Raw genomic sequence first — 18,541 nt, forward strand, 5'->3', positions numbered from 1 at the left:
TTGCAAACACAACAGCAAAGCCTCCCTTTGCAGAGCTGACTCAAGAGGAACTGGGAGTGCAGGTCCCCATCCTGTATTCCTGCTACACACCTCCCTAGAAGTGACTTTTTCTCAAATATCTGGTATGCCCTCTTTTAAACATTTCCTGCGGGGAATGGACAAATGTTTGGGTTTCTGAATTCAACCCACATGGAAAATAAACAGAAGGCATTAAGAGGTCAGCACAACTGAAATCAAACAGCCGCTGGACGTTCCAGAGAGGAGGAAAACAAGCTTACTGGGAGAACAAGTGCTAAGGAAATCTTCAAAGCAAGGTAATTTCCTCGTAGCTAATCAAAAGGTGGCTCTAGGCATGTGCAGTTTGGCAGCTTCACCACACAAGAAGTAGTTCTATTTTCAAACAACTAACAGCAGCTTTGGTTTTGGAGACCTCTCGAATGCCTTAGGCAAGTCTTGAAACTTAAACTTTTTGACACACAAGCAGCTATTTATTCATAAAATGTGATGACCATGCTTATTTGGGAGCAGTTCCTTCTGGCTCATTCTCAAAGAAACAACAGTAGAGACTGTTGGTTTTTGTGGTTTGACCTAAATGCAGTACGGAACTAATCGCTTCATACACCCAAGATACATAGCTTAGGTCAAGACTGAAGAGTCTTTGGAATTGATTTCTATGGACTTACTTTCGACATCTTGCTTTTGCTGTCTCCAGTTAAAAATGCCAAATTATTAATTTCATTCTGAATCACAAAATTTTGCTCTTCCCTCTTGAAGTTCTAAGTGGGGGGCGGGGGAGAAATAAAAAAGCCAACATTACAAGAATGTTTTCTGAGGTCTGTACCTTTCACAGCCATCTCTAAATCCAGGGCCCACATGTTCCTTACGTGAGATTTGCACCACAGGATGAAGACCTCTGCCACCATGCGGAAGAGCTGGTCAGAATCAGCATCGGGACTTTTGAGCCAGTTCGATCTGAAGTAAAAAGTAAATTGATATGCATATGAAATTCAGTAATGATTAAAAGAGTCACACTAAAAATTCTATCAACTTTGGGTGTGTACACTTATCCAGATAAAACTACATTCCCACCCAGAGGCAATCTTCAGAGAGACTAAATATCAGAGTGCAGAGTAACACAGTACAAGTTAAATTGTCTACCATCTTTCTTAGGTTAAAGAAAACTTGTTCTCATGAATGCTCTGAAAAATCCAATGTCCCTTATTAGTGCATGCAGAGTAACAGCTATCAAAAGCCAGTTCCCTAAGCCTTGGGACATCACTCTGAATTGCTGTGGGCAGCCTACACCTTCTGCCCATTCATGGAGAGCAACAGGATAAAGAAGAAAGGTGAAGATTCATGAGGCCAAGACTGTCTTTGGACCCCTCTCTCAATTCCTTACTGCTGAGGCTGAGTTTCAGCCTCATAGACATTCTTGTCTCATCTTTCTTGGGTTCTACTTCACTTGTCTTTCCCGTACATGGCAGACATTATAGGTTGCCTACCCAATACTCATCCTCCTCTTCTTAGGAGCGAAAGCCCATTTTATTCAGGGTGGCATTGTGCCCTGCTGAAGACCACATTACCCAGCCTCCCTTGAGGGATAGCTACTATGTAACTAAGTTCTGATCAAAGACATGGAAGTGGAAACTGCTGGATGGACCTTCTGGAAAAGCTCTCTAAAAATGCCTCAGATAGCTGAAGATGCCTGTGCCTTTCCCCTGTTGCTTTCATGCTTCCTGTCTGGAATGAAAATATGATGGCTTGAACTCTAATTGGCACAGTGCATCATAAAGTAACTTCAAAGATGGAAGCCAATGTTAAGGATGGAAAGACAGAGGAGTTAGGCTCTCTAATGAGGAGCAATCATACTGGCCCTGGAAACCTTTAGATTTCTTTTATGTGTAGAGATTTAACTTCTCATTTCCTAAGCCACTGTAATCAGGTATCCATTATTAGTAGCCAAATGCAATCCAAACTTGAGGCTTGAGATTGGTAATGCTTTCTGATTTCATTCATATGATTTTTCAGGAGTGCTTTTTCTGGATCAAACGTCAACTTTGGTCACAACTGCCAGCCATTCATTCCTCAGTGTTTAGCTTGAAATGAGCTTTGTAAGTGTGCACTATGCCCTGAGTGGGAAGAGGTGAGGGGTCACATACCATCCTGCCAAGGAAAAGGACAGCCAAAGGGTGTATGGGCAGCAGGGGCTCTGCAAACAGGTGAGGTCAATATTCCCTCACAGGAGGCAGAAAAGGATTCTGATCCCTTCGCCTTCATATAGGAATGTAGTTTCAAGTGAATGAATTTTGTTTTCAATACCCTTCTTCTTCTAGGAGGCAAATCTTCACTCTTTATTTCTAGCGAGGTCCTTCTTTCAGGTTTAGAGTGCTAGGTGTGAATGAAGAATACCTCATTACATGTTTCCCCAGGCACACAAACTCTCTACCTCTCTCAGATCAGATGAAAATGGTATTGGCAGGTGCATAGAAGATCCTGACCTCACTCCTCCTATTTGTCCTTCTCCTTTCTGCCCCCACATGAGCCAACCGGGCTCATCTCCTGCCTGCTCCCAGTCTCCCAGAATCCAGATCTCTCTCAATATCCAGACACCTGTCCTTTTGGAAGTACCGAACTGATATATAGGTTGTTTTTTTTTTTTTTTTTTTTATAAATCATCTGCACTGTGTGCTGCCAAAAGGCAGGTGGAACATTCTAGGATGTAGGTGGGGAGAAAGATTGGTTTTAGAGGCAATGGGGGCGACAGCTGAAGCAACCCCAATGGATGAAATTACTGAGCATGTTAACAGAAAACAAGAAGAACAGAATAAAATCTTGGATGACTTCAAGAGTAAAGAGAGTGAGATTTTCACTTTCAAACTGACAAGTTATCAGGTTTTCGAAGAAAGTAAAGCCAGTTATCAAGCTTTCAAAGAAAGTAAAGCCATGCTCCTATGTCCATGGTCAGGTTGTCGGAGTTAGAGCTGAGGGCTTATCTCAACCTTATTCCTAAGCCTCCTGCAGAGGACACAGCCCGAGGCAGTCACCGCACAGCATTTACTCAGATTCCCTTCTGTAGTCTGAGAGATGGTTTTTCACCCCAAGCTGCACTGTTTAAAGGTGCTCATTTTTTTGTGTTCCGAGTGTTCCTGATTGCCAGAAAGGAGGCTGAGAAGCCATGGACTCTGGTGGAGAGATCTGTTTAACCTGTGCTGACATATGTCCTGCACAAGGAGATACCCAGCTATTTTGCCCAGCTCCGACCACACTATACCCGGAGTTCTTGCTTATTCTGCATCAGCTTTGGACTGAAGATTAATAAACAGAAGCTTCTGTTCAGAACAGTGTTCCAAATGGCAAAGAAACTTGAAACATGGCCATGACTGGGCCGAAGGAAGTAGAAAGGTTTAATGTGACCAGGAAGAACAGGGAGGAGGACAGGACAAGATGGCTCTCTTCAATATTTAAAGAGGTGCCATGAGAGAGACTGGAACAGTTTTGTGAGAAAAGAAAGGGGGTATTTATTCATCCAGTTACAGGTAAGATGAAGTGACCCCTCTTCTTCCTGCCAACTCCACACTCCCATAATTCCAAGCCAGCAATTCTACTGGTGAAGAAAGTACTCAAAGAAGGTAAAGGCATACACCTAAGAAGCAAGTATTTCTAAGCTAGGCTCCAGTGGCCATAACGTTCTCTGGGCTGAAAAGCGGGGATGAATGAATTAATGATGATCTCAAAGACTCTCTGACATTGCCATTTTTAGCAACTGTCAAACACTGTGTAAGGAGAACACACTCTATCTTGAGTTTGATTGTCAACAGTGACAAATGCAATTAAAGAGCTATTCCAGGAGCAACCTTACTCTGCTTTCATTTTTGTTTTTACCTCACACTCTGACAAATTCCCTCTCTAAACTGCTAATGTCATTATACTATCCGAAATGACGAAAACGATGATCCTCAAACCAGAGTTTGTTTTGCGAGAGTAAGGTTTCCCACAGACAGTTAAGGGATTTTATTATGTATATAGTAAATGTAAAGCATTTATTTCGAAAGGCTAAATATAATTAATTATTTTAAACAATAATTTGTTTAAACAATTTGCCTTCTAAAATAAACGCTAAATGTGCATATACAGACCTATTGCCTGCCCATGACAGAATGGCTTCAAACCCAAAAGTTAGCAATGCTCCCCCAAATAGTCCTAAGTCCTTTCAATATCTACAACAGAGTATTTGAAAATTAAACCTTTTCAAATTTACATGTTAAGGACTTTAAATTTTCAGAGGGCGCAGTATAATAAAAATCCATTTGGTCCTTGCTCTACACTAGGACTAATAATCCTTTGTTCTGCTTGCTCACAGACGTTAGCCCCCACCATGTCCTCACCGTCCTCAACATGCTGCTGAAATTCCATGGTCAATCGTTATGAATATTCTCTTCTATACACCCTCAACACCCTAACCTATTTCTCTTTGTCATACTCACGCTGCAAAACCCCGACCTTGGTTACATCCAACTCTTTTCCTACTCTGGGCCTCGCTCTGGGATGAACTGGCTGGAGAAAAAGACCACCTAGTGATGGGTCTCCCTTTAAGTTCATGACCACAGATCTCAGGTGGGGCCCTTAATGCTGCCTGGCAATCACATGACACTGTTCTGACCCATCTACTCTCTCTCCCTCTCACTGGCTATCACCACACACTTTCTCTTTACTCCTCAAACCTCCAAACATCTTCTCCCCATCCTCAATATCAGCTGATGATCCTGCTTCCTACTTCACTGAGAAAATGGAAGCTATCAGGAAAGGACTCCTACAGACCCCAGACATAGTGTGTGTGTGTGTGTGTGTGTGTGTGTGTGTGTGTGTGTGTGTGTGTATCTGCCAGCATCAGCACCTACACTCCCTGTCCCCCCGCTTGTTGTTGTGGATAAACCGTCTAATGCTGACCCTTGCCTGTGCAGAGAATGTTGCTTTAGAAATTATCTCTCTCACTCTTACAAGATAAATTTCCCCTTCTCTACTAGATCATTCCCACTAATGAAGAAACAAGCTGACAAGTCTCCCGTCTTAAAAACTCTTCTTTTGACCTTACTTCTACCTCTAGTTAGCATCCTGTTTTTCTGCTCCTCCTTGTAGTAAAATTCTTTGACCAAATTGTCTGTACTTCTCTCTCCAAGTCTTTTTCTCCCATTTTCTTCCAACTTACTCCAAAGAGGCTTTACTTCATCTCTCCATTCCAACTGCTCTTGTCAAGATCACCAATGACCTTCACTCATCATTCTTCCCTCCTGGAGACGGTCTGTGAAATTGGCACCCAGGACATACCATTCTGTTGGGTTTCCTCCTGTCTCATGGGTTGTTCCTCCTCAGCCTCTGCCATCAGTTCCTCCTCTTCTGCCTGACCTCTTGATGTTGGAGAGCACAAGGGCTCAGTCCTTGGAACTCTTCTCTCCCCCACCACAATTCTTTCTCTCATCCAGTCTCATGTTCTCCAATATATTAATGACTTCCAAATTCCAATGGCTACAACAGAACTCTCTCCTGAACTCTGGACACATATATTCAACTTCCCACTCAACATTTTCATTTTTATATTGAATAGGCAACCTTAGTTTAACATATCCAAAAGTGATTTCCAGATATTCCCCTTAAAAAATGTCTGTACCCACAATCTTCCCCTACTCAACTGCTGGACGTTCCATTCTTCCATTTGCAAGAATAATCTTTGACCCTCCTTTCTTCTCTCATTCCCAATTTGGAAGTCCTAAGGGCTCTAACTTCAAAATAGACCCAGAATCTGCCATCTTCTATCAACCTTTATTGCTACAACCCTGGATCCAACCATCAAACTTTTTTTATTGTGGTAAAATACAAAATTTGCCATTAGTGACATTTAGTACATTCATAAGGTTGGGCAGCCACTATCATTATCTAGTTTCTGAACATTTTCAGGACTCCAAAAGGAAACCCAATCCCATTAAGCAGGTGCTTCCTGGTCCCCCCTCCCCCCAGGACCTGGCAACCAGTAGCTGGCTCTGTCTCTAAGGATCCCCCATCAGCTCTTGACTGGATCACTGTGAACCTCCCAACTGGTCTCCTCATCCCCCTATTTGCCTCTATGCTGTGCTTAAAAAGTGAATCTGATCACATCACAGAGTAGCTTAAAGCGTCCACCAACTTCCCTTCTCAGAATAAAAGCCAGAGTCTTCACAATGGCCTCCAAGGGCCTGCACTCTTGGCCCCATATTGCTTTTCTGACATCTCTTCCCTTCCTCCCTACTCCTCACTCTCCTCCACCCCAACATACTCCTTCCTCAGGGCTTACTCCACATGCTCCCTCTTCCTGGGAATATAACCCTTCTCAGACCTGCAGGGTTTCCCACTTCATCTCTTTGCTCAAGTATTGCTTTCTCAGTAACATTATACCTATCTATCCATCCATCCATCCATCATCTGTTTAAAATGTTTATTTATTTTGAGAACGAGCAAGAGAGAACACATCAGTGAGCGGGGGAGGAGCAGAGAGGGAGAGAGAATCCCAAGCAGGCTCCATGCTGTCAGCGCAGAGCCTGACGTGGGGCTTGATCCCAGGAACTGTGAGATCATGACCTGAGCTGAAATCAAGAGGTGGATGCTTAACTGACTGAGCTACCCAAGTGCCCCAGTAACATTCTATTTAAAACTGTGACTCCACCCACCTGGGGCACTCTTAATTCTCCTTAACCTTGCTTTGTAGAATTTACTTATCTAAGTAAAGTATATCATTAAGTATGTAAGTACTTATTTTGTTTATTGTCTGTGTGCCTTACTTTCCTACCACAATGAAAGCCCTTAGGCCAGACATCTTTGTTTTGTTCACTCTTGTCTCCCAATGCCTAGAACAGTACCTGACACACAGTAATATCTGTTGAATGAATATGTGACAGAACAGCGGAGGGGAAGAAGTGGGTTTCTTCTGCCCCAATCTGACCAATTCCTTCTTAGCTACAGTAGCATGTGAGGATGGAAGGGGTGGCCATGTCATTGACCATATGGAGTCGCTGGCCAAGGAAAGCGCAATCCAGAGGTCCTACACCCGGAATTTTCTCTTGGAGGGGCTGGGGTGGGTGGGGGTAGGAGCCGTGACTCCCTCTCTCACCTGTAACACAACCCCACACCACCTTTCTACTCTGTGGACAGGCTGCCCCAGGTCTCCCACATACCTGTTGTTGTCCACGTAGCGGATGAGCATGGGGTAGAAGGCATAGAGGTCTCTGCAGAGGACTGCAAACTCATCCAGGATGAGGAGCTCCGCCTCCTGAGTGTCTCCTTTGGTGTCAGCCTTCAGCTGCTCCTCCTCCTGCACAGTCTTCACAGCCTTTTTCTTCAGCTTCTCCAGAGTTGGGATGAAGTGGCTTTTCAGCAGGTCCGGCCTGGCTTTGCTGATGATTGGCTGGGCATACACTGCGTTTGCAAACAAAAAGCCTCCCCCTCATTTCACACATTACAACAATTAATAAAAGGAAAGAGGTGATCCTGAAAGGTGAGGCTGTGACAATCCATCAACTCAAGATAGCCCCTGCCTCTTGTTCCCTTCCTTAGTGGCCCGCTTGCTCTCAGGAAGCCACAGCTGGGGAATGGAGCCACAGGACAAGGTCCCTATTCCTGTTCTGCTTGTCCAGGCCACAGGGAGCCCCTGCCTCCCCTGACCTTCTCAGGCATGCCTGCTGTGTGCCACACCTCTTAGCTCCTTATCATAGTCTCAGCACGTTCATGCTGGTTTGGGCTTACTAACAATATTACCAATTCCTTGAATGGAGCCTTTTCCCCCTAATAACCAGCTCTGTGCTGAGCCAAAAGTAGGCACTCAGTGCTATGCTTTCTGGTTATTTTATAGAAGAAACTCCTGTTAAAAATATATTAATCCACCCACAGTTCTCACTCTCCAATGTTTGAAAACTGCCAACTCGCTGCCTGGGGGCTCCTCTGGGTCCTGAGGAAGCTAGATCAACTAATTATCTGGTATAATGAATGGAGGGAGAGGCTGGGGTGGCCACCAGAAGTCAAAGAGCAGATACAGTAATCAGTGGAACTTGGGACTGTGATTCTGGGCCTCTTAAAGAGCAAGATAAAACTTATGTGTTGTACCCTTTTCCTTAAATGGAATATCCTCTTGGTCCAATTCATCATAACGATCAGAGTCAGAGTAATTATAAAAGAAATAAGTGAAATAAAATTAATAAGAGTCAAGAACCAATGCCAATGTGCATGGTGTATGTTTTGTGTATTTCAAGGTCTCTTTAGCTTAGGGCATTTCAATCGGAAATAACCTACATTCTGGCACTTTTTCTTTTAAATCTGCCTTATTTTTCACTTTCACAAAAATGACCACTGCAGAAAAAGGAGACAAAGGCAGCTTTTGCTGAGATGCATCAACCGAGAAGTCGAAACTCAGCGCTTTGAGAGCCATTCACCTTCTATACCTTGCCCTGCCCAGAGGGTTACTTCTGCTTTGGACCCATAATCAGAATGGCTATTCCAGATGTGGGTGAGATGGGGTTACAACTTAAAATCACTTTTTTTTTGGTGCCAGCAATTAAGTGGCCTGAGATATGGATACCCCTGTGGAGTAACAAGTCAAGTTCAACTGCCACCAGCACACCTTGTGCCGTGACATCTTTCCTCTCTGCACCTCTAGGGAGCTGAAGGAGCCTGTCCTTCCGCCTGCTTCTGTCCCTGAATCCCTCTTGAATTACAAATTAGAGCTTCTCAACAAATTGCCTTGGGGTTGGCAATGTTCTTGGGCTAATGGGTCAGAAAGGAACCTCAACTTTATTTACTTATATTGTTCACAGAACCCTGCACCATCTAGTAGCTATGGGCACCTATAATATTGATAATTCCAGTCTCGGTTCATTTCAGAGACAGGAAGGGGGTAAGAACTTTTCTTCCTTGGTCTCGTAGAGGAATACCTTCTCATTTGCCTGGGAAGATAAATATCTAAGGTTGGGTTAATAGCTCCCTTTGGCCCAGTCACTGTGTCTCCTGATCCAGGGGATGGCATGGGTGAAAATGCCACCATGGAGCTGTCTACACTGTAGGTTGATGAAAGGCAATGGCTTCCCCTTGGCTTCTGTTTCCTCAGACTTTGCTTTGACAAGAGGACACTAAATATTCACGGTTTCCTGACTGTGAGAAGTATGGTTATTCATTTTCCAAGCCTTTCCTTTTTTTTTTTTTTTGAGCTTGCTTTAGGAACAGCTAACAAAATTCATTAAGAGCCTATTGCATGCAAGCAGTTCTAGGGGGACACAGATATAATAAACAAAAATCCCAAAGTGATGCTGCTGTGAAGCTAAATTAGAGAGTGTCTTAGAAAGCATAACGTGAAATACAAATGCTAGCAATCTGAGTACAGCTCAGATGGGAGTGAGTTTTCTACATGTACAAAACACACAGGATCACTTACCAGGAAAATATCCACAATTATTACTGTAAGAGCAAACGGGAGTCTTAAGTACCAAAAGCAAATAAAGCAATGAACATCTGAGTCAGGCAGAGTGTATCGAGAAGGGCTTCCTGGAGATTCGAGGGACTTGGCTTAGGTGAGGAGTGGGCAAGAGGCATTTGCTCTAGGAAGCTCTCCAGGGGAAAACCTTTTTACTGTTAAATAACTAAGATGGGGAGGGAGACTAGTTTAAAGATGGAGTAAAATGAAAAGAAAACACAGGCACCCTGGCCTTGTGCTGGGGAAAAGAGGCATTTGTAGTACCTGCGATGCGCTTCATCCAGGATGCCTCATCGATGCCCAGGTTGTTGTTGATGATTTTCAGTATGTTTCCCAGGATGACACTGAGGTGTTCAGAGGTGACCTTCGTGCACCAGGGCCCCGTGCTGGGGGGCAGGTGCTCTGGCCCCCGCTCCCACCAGTAGGACAGGTAGTTGCACAGCATGGGCAAGATCACCTCGATGACGTGGGGCATCTCCGTGTACCGGGCCCCTGACTCGGCCAGGTCGCTGATTTCCTTCATCAGGCCTTCCAGCTGAGGGATGTCGGGACACATCTCTTCCACTGTGTCTGGCATCCCCAGAACTGACCAAGAGGGTACAGGAAGAATACAGGGACAGTAATTCAAAAGCACAAATAATGTAAACTTCCCTGTCTTTCCCGCCCTTCCTTTGGTCTTGAGACATTAAGTTTCCACCCTCAAGCTCCAGATGAGTGAGCATTGGATATGGGGGAGTTTCTGTCCTCCAGGTGTTTGTGTAAAGATGGCGGCTTCCAGAGGCTGGATTATCTTCCCAGATGCCATACTCAGCATAGAACACTTCAACTTAATACCAAAGGAGCATCACAGAGACAGCTGAGGGACATTTCCCAAGACTTCTCTGAGATAAAGCCAGTCTCTTGACTTCTCCCTCTCTGCCCTACTGCATGCATAGCACAAAAGACAATACTAGAAGGAGAAAAGCAACTACTCTGTGTTTAGTTGAAAACATGTAGAGTTCAGTCATCTGGATCTCTGTACTGGTTAGAAAAGGAAAAGAAACCCCTCTCATCAAACATTCCTTCAGCTGGACCAGAGACAACATTACCTTCCATAGGTTGAAATTTGGTGGTGGGGGGGATTGTATTTGAATTAATTTCTGCATTTCCAACAGAAGTTATTGATGACCTGTGCCAAGACTTCCTGTCATGCTTAAACCTTTTTGTTTCTGAAGGCTTCTGTGTGAGGAAGAGTGATTAAGCCCCACCTTTTCCTCACACTTAAGACTGAGGTCACTTCACTGAATGCGGACAGACAGGATGATGCGGCAACAGATGGAGTTCAATGTGAAATTGAGGAAGGCTGTCAGATACAAGAATCAAAAACAGAAGCAGCCAGGGGATATCCATCCTGTTCTACAGGGCAGACGAGGAGAGACTGGAAGCATCCTGAGGTTCTTAAAGGGTGAGAAGATTAGCAGGGACTCTGAAAGCAGTGCAAGCCCACAGCTCTGTCTCCTCCCCTGCCCCCCATCTGCCTACTTCACCTGGACCCAGGACACACATCCTATGCAGACTCCACCCACAAGCCAAACTTCTCACACTGCGGCCAAAGCATCAGGCACCACAGGGGTGAGGGAATCTGAGAAGCCACAACGGGGAGCAATTTTCTGGAACATCAGTCCCACTAGATGACTCGAGGAAATTATTTTTGATGCTTGGAGAAAAATGCGACGTTCTCATGAATTTCAAAGGACAAAGTGGAAGACTTCAAATAAAGTCTTTTGTGAATTGAGTTATGCCTGCAGGCCCTTTGCCATTGCGGTTACCGCTGGCTGGAAGTCTCCCTTCTCTATCATTTAGGTACATAGGAACTGAAGGGTTAATGAGTAAGAGAGGTCAGACAAATTCTGTGGCCTTTAGAAATACTGGTCAGTTGAAAGGAACCATTTTGATTTCTCCCTTGATTGCACTTTCTGGAGCAGAGATATAGGACAGTGCTGGCCATCGTTGGAGACACTAAATCTGCAGCGGAGACAAGTGAGTCTATTGGATGGCATGGACTGTTGCAAAGCAAATGATACGCAGGAGCCTCCCTGCTATGGAAGAGGCCCCATGAGTTCCTAACACTCTTTGCCTAGTGACGACTTTTTGCTGCCATCACTGTGGCTAAAGATCTCTCTTCCTTGAAAGTCCTAAGTGGACCAATGTCCTTTAAAATCCAGATAATTCTGGGCCCCTGGGTGGCTCAGTGGTTAAGCCTCTGACTCTTGATTTCGGCTCAGGTCATGATCCCATGGTTCCTGGGATGGAGCCTGGGGTCGGGCTGTGTGCTGACAGTGCAGAGCCGGCTTGGGATCCTCTCTCTGCCTCTCTCTCCCCCACTTGCACTTGCCTGCTCGCTCTCTCAAAATAAATAAATAAATAATTAAAAGAATTAAAAAAAATCCAGACACTTCAAAAGGATTAGTAGCATGAGAGCCAGAGAATGTGACGCTCCTGTGATTTGCAAGGGAAGGGAATTATAAGGGTCAGACATGGCTTACTGCCAGTGTTGGTCATGTGCAGAGAAGTCTAGTCTGTAGACACTGCAGCAGAACAGCCACCAGGGGTGACATCAACATGGGGGTCTGGAGGAGCCTCACAAAGTAATTTTACATATACAAGAAGTTAGAGACCGGGAAGTCAAGCTTTTTATCTTGAAACTCTGCACGTCGAACAGTGCCAACTGCCGCAGATGCAAGTGAAGTTTACAACTATTGCCCGTAACGTTATAATTAAGGCAGCTCAGGTGTTTGTGTTTAAATGTCACACAGACAATACATCACCATGGACACTTTCTTCCCCTACCTAAGAAAAGAGTTGCTTGAGGGTGCTGCACTGGCATCATTATAATGACCTTTAAAAGTTATTTATATGTAATTGGCCCTTGAGTGAAAGAAACATTTGTGATTCAGATGGTGTTTTATACTCCTAATGCCACATAACAAACCCAAAGAATGAATGCTGCTGAAAAACAGCCTCGGCTCGGTCCTATTAGAATCAGACACAAGGGGTGCCTGGGTGGCTCTGTTGGCCAAGTGTCCGACTGACTCTTGGTTTTGGCTCACGTCATGACCTCACGTTTTGTGAGTTCAAGCCCACATTGGGTTCCGTGCCGACAGTCTGGAGCATGCTTGGGATTCTCGGTCTTCCTCTCTCTCTGCCCCTCCCCAACCCACACTGTCTTTGTCTCTCTCAAAATGAATAAATAAACTTAAGAAAAAAAGAATCAGGCACGAGACTGTTGGAGTTATCATTAGAACATACTTCCCTTTCATCTCTAGATCAGTGGTTCTCAAAGTGGGGTTGTCCCACCAGCAGCATCTGGAAACTTGTCAGTCCCGATCTCCTGAGTTAGAAACTTTAGGGGTAGCATCCAGCAATCTTTGTTTTACTAAGCACTCTGAGTTAGCTTCTCAAGTCAGATTTTCTCCACCAGGCAGCTCTTTCATAAGGCGGCATGGGAGACCACCACCTCTTTGTGTAAACAGACAGCTCACATGGGACCTGGGCCACCGCTCTCTCTGGATGACTGCTCCAATAAGGGCATGGAAGTAAACTGGCTGGTGACTAGGGTATCTTGTTTGATAATCTGATTAACAGACCACTGCCGCCCCCAACCAAAGGTTTATCTAATTTTGAATACCTAGAAGATACTAGTATTCACCTTTTCTAGGCCTATCTTAATTTCTGGATGAATCAGAAAATGCTCCAGGGTCTTACAGAAGAGTTACTAACATGAGGAAGTGCTGGCAAAACACCAACTGTCCATTAATAGAGATGTCCCATTGACTGAAGCCTTGATAAATCAGCTCATATTTCTAAACCAAAGGCTCACATGGTTTGTCACCCTATACATTCCTCCCCCACCTTGGTCCCTTGGGGCCACTCACTTTGTATAATGAATGAAGTCTACTTTCTTAGGGTCCATTAAGCCATCAGTCATTCTCTCGCTCCAGGCTAACCTGATTATCCCAGAATACATATTCATGCATGCTCTACTTTTCAAGAGCCGCACTGGTCAGCATTCCCTCTGTTGATTAACTGAATGATGGAAAACATGGACTCAGGGGACTGGGACACATCCCACAGTGTGTCACTGATGGATGAAAAACTGTGTCATCTCTAATCACACCCTTCTCTTTTTCTCCCTGTGGAGTATGCAATGATTTATATTTATTTTTTATTTATGGATATGTCTTACTAAATAAAGGTCAAGTATATAAAATAAGAAGGAACAGGTTTCTAATTGCCCTTGAGAAGAACAACGGGACAGAGTCATTCCCTTGCTTACCAGAGCCCATTCAGGGTTTCCCCCATCTTTGTCAAGTTCTGATTTTACCCCCTACTGTACGTCTATGAGCTGAAGAGCGGAGTAGGCCTATTTCCCGAGGCATAGCTCTACACCCTGGTCAAACAGAGACACAGGATTTCCTGAATCACAGTTGGAGCAGATCAAACACCTAGCACTCTCATGAGTGGGCCCATATCCCTTTGGAGCCGGGGAGGAACACTTTACCTGGCACCTGCCTACAGAGGTCACAGCTCTTTCTCAACATTACCAGAGCCTGCTTAGTGGTTCAGCTCCCATGTTAGCTGCAAGATGTGACTCATTTGGTATCAGCAGAGGGTGGAGAAAAACAAGGTTAGAGATCTATTTTTGCTAGTCTTAGAAAGGGGAAAAAGGGTAAGGTGAGGCTGAGAGGGTTGGGAAATTAGAGATTTCACATGAGAGTTTGGCAAGCTGAGGCATCTGGGCAAGGTTTTCTTTTGACTCAATCTGGGAACACTCCTCTCCCCTGTATTCTAGCTCAGGACCAGAACTTTATTAAGTGGCCTTGTCTAAACTGGCCTGGTCGTCATTTCTGGGGATGATGTGCTTCTTTTATCTGAAGTATCAAGAAGCAAGTGGGAATAAAGCCACTGTGGCTTAGTACTCTGTATTCTTACATGCAGAGAGTGACAAAGGAGTGTAACATGAATGCTTACTCTCCAAACTCTCTTCCTCGGGATCTCATATCAGTTTGAAAAGGGGGCTTGACTATGATGAATTGCTACACAGTCTAGTCATCTACTGATACTGTAAATCAATATTTTAAGAAAATATTGGTTCTTAATAGGATAGGCTCTGGTCTGAAATGGCTATGTTTTTTTCTTCAGCAATATTGATTAGGACCATAGGTGTGGTAATTTTTGCTTCATTTTACATCAAATTATCATAGTTCTTTCTAGTTGGAGTCCAAGTTTCATTCAAGCTCCCTTGTTTGAAGTTCCTTTGTTCTATTCCACTGACTTCTAGTAGGATCACAGTTCATCCATATATGAGGACTCTCGCTAACTTCCCAGCAGCAGGTGTATAACCTGCCTTGGATTCCAGTTTCAGGGTGTTTTAGAATACAGGGGGGTGGGGGGTGGGGAACTTTTTCTGTAAACCGCCGGATAGTAAATATCTGCAAGCCAGACAGTTTTTTCCACTATGAGTTAACTCTGCGCCTATGGTTGAACTGAAGCAGAATGTGCCACTCAAAAATATGCCTCTTTGGCATAAGGATTATTTGGGCTGATTTTTTTAAAGAATCTACAAACACAGGAAGAAGCTCTGAAAATAGAGAAGTTATCCTTGTGTAAGAGGAATCTAAATTTTATAAAGGAAATTTACATTAGAATGGGGGCGTGTACCAGGAAGTGAGCTATTTACCAGAGATCACCTTTTCGTCTGAGAGACTCTACTACAGGGCAGGGCACACGTTTACCAAATGTTTCTACTTTTTCCCTTTCTATGAATTGCCTTCCTCCTTTTGAACTCCCAGAGCCCTATCCCTTTCCTTAGCTCTGAATGGTGTATCTATAAGCCTCAATTGTTTGGCTGCATTTGGAGTCTCATATCTTTGTGGGGCTCCTGTAAGTACTCGTATGTATATAATTAAATTTTTTTCTCTTGTTAATCTCTGTTTCATTGGTGGGGAAGTCTCAGCCAAGAACAATTAACAGTAGAGAGAAAATGGGGTGCCTGGGTGGTTTAGTTGCTTGAGCATTCGACTTGGGCTCAGGTCGTGATCTCACAGTTTGTGGGTTCAAGCCCTGTGTCAGGCTCTGTGCTGACAGCTCAGGGCCTGGAGCCTGCTTCAGATTCTGTGTGTCCCTCTCTCTCTGCCCCTCCACCACTCATGCTCTGTCTCGCTCACAAATAAACATTAAAAAAATTTTTTTTAATAAAGAATAGAGGGGCACCTGGGTGGCTGGGTCGGTTGAGCATGCAACTTCGGCTCAGGTCATGATCTCACTGCTCATGAGTTTGACCACCACATGCGGCTTTGTGCTGACAGCTCAGAACCTGTGTTTCCCTTTCACTCTGCCCACCCCCTCTCGTGTTCTGTCTCTCTCAAAAATAAACATTAAAAAAAAAAAAATAGAGAAAAAATTATTTTCCTCTCCCCCACATGGTGCTAAAGTGGCCATAGACAGTATGTAAATGAGTAGGTGTGAGCATGTTCCATTAAAACACTATTTACAAAAATAGGCAGCAGGGCCAGATTAGGCCCATAGCCATAGTTTGCCTACTGCTGTTCTAGAATTTAGTGTGTCAGTATTCCCGCTAACTTCTCTTTCTTGTACAATCTCAATCCCCTCTGGTGTTTTTCTATGATTTTCTATGATGATAGATAGCATGGGGTCATCCTCTTTAGAAACACAGCCTCTCCCTGGACTTGGAAAGTATAATTAGGTTACTAGTGCACATATGCTTCTTCTGATGAGGATCTGGAGAGGAACCGTAATAAGCAGTCATATCCCCAGGTGCAGAAGGGCACTTGAGACCCAGGGTAGACTAGAAAGCCTAAGGTTTTAGGATGGAAGGGATTTAGAATCCAACCACATCGTATGGAAGAGGAAGCCAAAGTCCAGCGTACTTTGTTATATGTACTTGCCCAAGCCCATTTTTCTAGTAAGATGGAGACATGCCACATGTCTTTGACCTCCCCTCTCCTCTCAGACCACATAAACCCAAAGTTCTACAAAGCTGCTGTTCCCTGCCTGGGTGGCCTTCCTTCTTGGATGCTCTCCTCTCAATATATGGATTGATGACCCCTGAGGGAAGATACTTACTAGACCTCTCTCTGGGGGTTTTGGTGTTGAAGACTGAGAGTGGATTGTAGCGGTTAAGAGTGGGCTCCAAGAATGCCACTGGTATGGCAGCTGCCAGTGAGGCCAGACATTCTCCAAGGGCAGGACGTTGCCTGGAAACAAAGAAGTCCATTTAGAAGTGGTACAACCATATGCTGGCCCCATGCATTGTGGGCCAGGCCCCTTTCCCAAGATGTCTCATATATTACTCTACTGGACATCCTTGGGTCCTGGGGTGAGCAAGATTACACACACTTTTCTCTCCCCCATGTTTCTCTGGACACTCATCAATGGTGTGGTCTCACCACCTGGAAACTGGTTCTTAAGTGGCTGAGGCAATATAATAACACACTATATAGCTTTGTTCTTCTCTCCCAGCATTTCTGAGACCAAGTTTTGCAGGCATCCAAGCTGAATTTGATCCTCTCTTTGTACTCAGAATGTTTTGAAATCATCTGTGTAAGTTCTCTGTGTCTATTCCCTGCTTTGGATGGAGCCAGTGTCCAGCAGAAGGAACAGTAGATAATGGGCCAAAAGCAACAATAAGACACAAAAGAAAAGACCTGCCTTGCAAGAGAAATGTCAGATCCTAAAGCTCATTGCTTGATTTAGAGGAGAGACCTCTAATACCTGTTCCTTCTCAAAAATACTCTATACAAATATGTGAGGGTCCACCATGTATAAAGCTCTGGGTCCCAAGTCTTTCTGTGAAACAAGCACCCAAACAAAAAATGCTTAGGATTCCTTGTTCAGATTTCTAGTTCTCCAAATGAAAGAACTTGCCCTTGCCTGCCTGCTAACCAGGTCTGCAAGCCTAAGTGATGAGAACTAGCCACTGGCTGGTCAAAGCAGGGCTGGTACTGAGATAGTGCTTCCCTTTTCCAGGCCTGGGCTTAGCCTTGGAGTTGTCCTGGCTAGCCTTGCAGGTCCTGCTAGTGAGACAATACAGTTACAGTGCTGTCTTGAAGGGTCCTGTATGGGCACAGACACCTGTTGCTTTCTAATGAATGAGAGACCAGGACCATCTGTTTTTTAGTCGTCAGTATCTTCTGTCAATTACTGGCATTGGATGACAGTCAGACTACAAACCTGTTACGTGAGTTACACATGTGATGTCAGTTCCCAAATAAGGAGAAAATTTGAAATATTTCTTCAAACAAAGTAATACTATGAGTCCTTTGTTAGACCATGACACAGATAATTAGTGGGAGATGCAAACAATAGGTCTATAATTAAGGATTGGATGGGGCTTACAGTGCTCCAACGTATCTTGTTTGCCTTCCTTTGCATCTGCCCAAAGTAAGCGCTGATGCTGTGTATATGAAGCCCACTAGCAGAATCCCTGGGAGCTGAAGTTATCCATCTGTATCTTGGGAGAGGTTCTAGAACCATCATGGGGAAAACGGTCAGCTAGAGAGGGTGCACTTGGAGTCAGGGGCAAATGCTAACCCTGCACTATTGCAGTTCTGTGGAAACAGAAAGGCATTCAGCTCAGGGTTCCCTTCAGCTCCCCAACAAAACCAGAATCGAAGGCCATGTTAATTGCCCTTGACTGTGATAACAGCCGACAATTCCAACAGCACGAAGAAGCCAGAATGTCAAAAGTGTAGGCTCTCTGGATGAGTACAACAAGCATTTACTATGGGGTGGGGGATGGTTAGGGAAACCATTGCTTACTGAGGAGTAAGCCACATAGTTTGAACCTTAACCTTTGTCTTCCAGATAGTGAAAGTCCTTCTCCTTAGAACCTAAAGCAATGTGATAAAATAACATATATTTATGGTCTGATTATTAGAATTAGGACCAACTAATTAAAGCAGAGAAAGAGACTCACTTGAATTAGATTATTGGATTAAAAATGTGATCTTAATTGTTCATAAAAAAATAACTTGTCATGGCTATCTGGGGTAC

The 18,541-nt window shown here is 44.3% G+C and overlaps 1 protein-coding gene across 1 annotated transcript in view; it reads right to left on the bottom strand.

Moving 5' to 3' along the window:
- The window catches only part of RYR3 (ryanodine receptor 3), a 529,492-nt gene that overhangs the window by 60,586 nt on the left and 450,365 nt on the right, over nt 1-18,541 (bottom strand). The window contains exons 65-69 of the mRNA XM_040492205.1: nt 16,613-16,743; nt 9,752-10,072; nt 7,203-7,443; nt 885-972; nt 684-776 (exon numbers count right to left, since the gene is read on the bottom strand). Of these exons, the coding sequence (XP_040348139.1) occupies nt 684-776; nt 885-972; nt 7,203-7,443; nt 9,752-10,072; nt 16,613-16,743 (874 nt within the window). The remainder of the gene's footprint in view (nt 1-683; nt 777-884; nt 973-7,202; nt 7,444-9,751; nt 10,073-16,612; nt 16,744-18,541) is intronic.

This window comes from Herpailurus yagouaroundi, unplaced genomic scaffold (assembly GCF_014898765.1).
Source record: "Herpailurus yagouaroundi ecotype Mexico unplaced genomic scaffold, PumYag 184, whole genome shotgun sequence".
Classification (NCBI taxonomy): domain Eukaryota; kingdom Metazoa; phylum Chordata; class Mammalia; order Carnivora; family Felidae; genus Herpailurus; species Herpailurus yagouaroundi.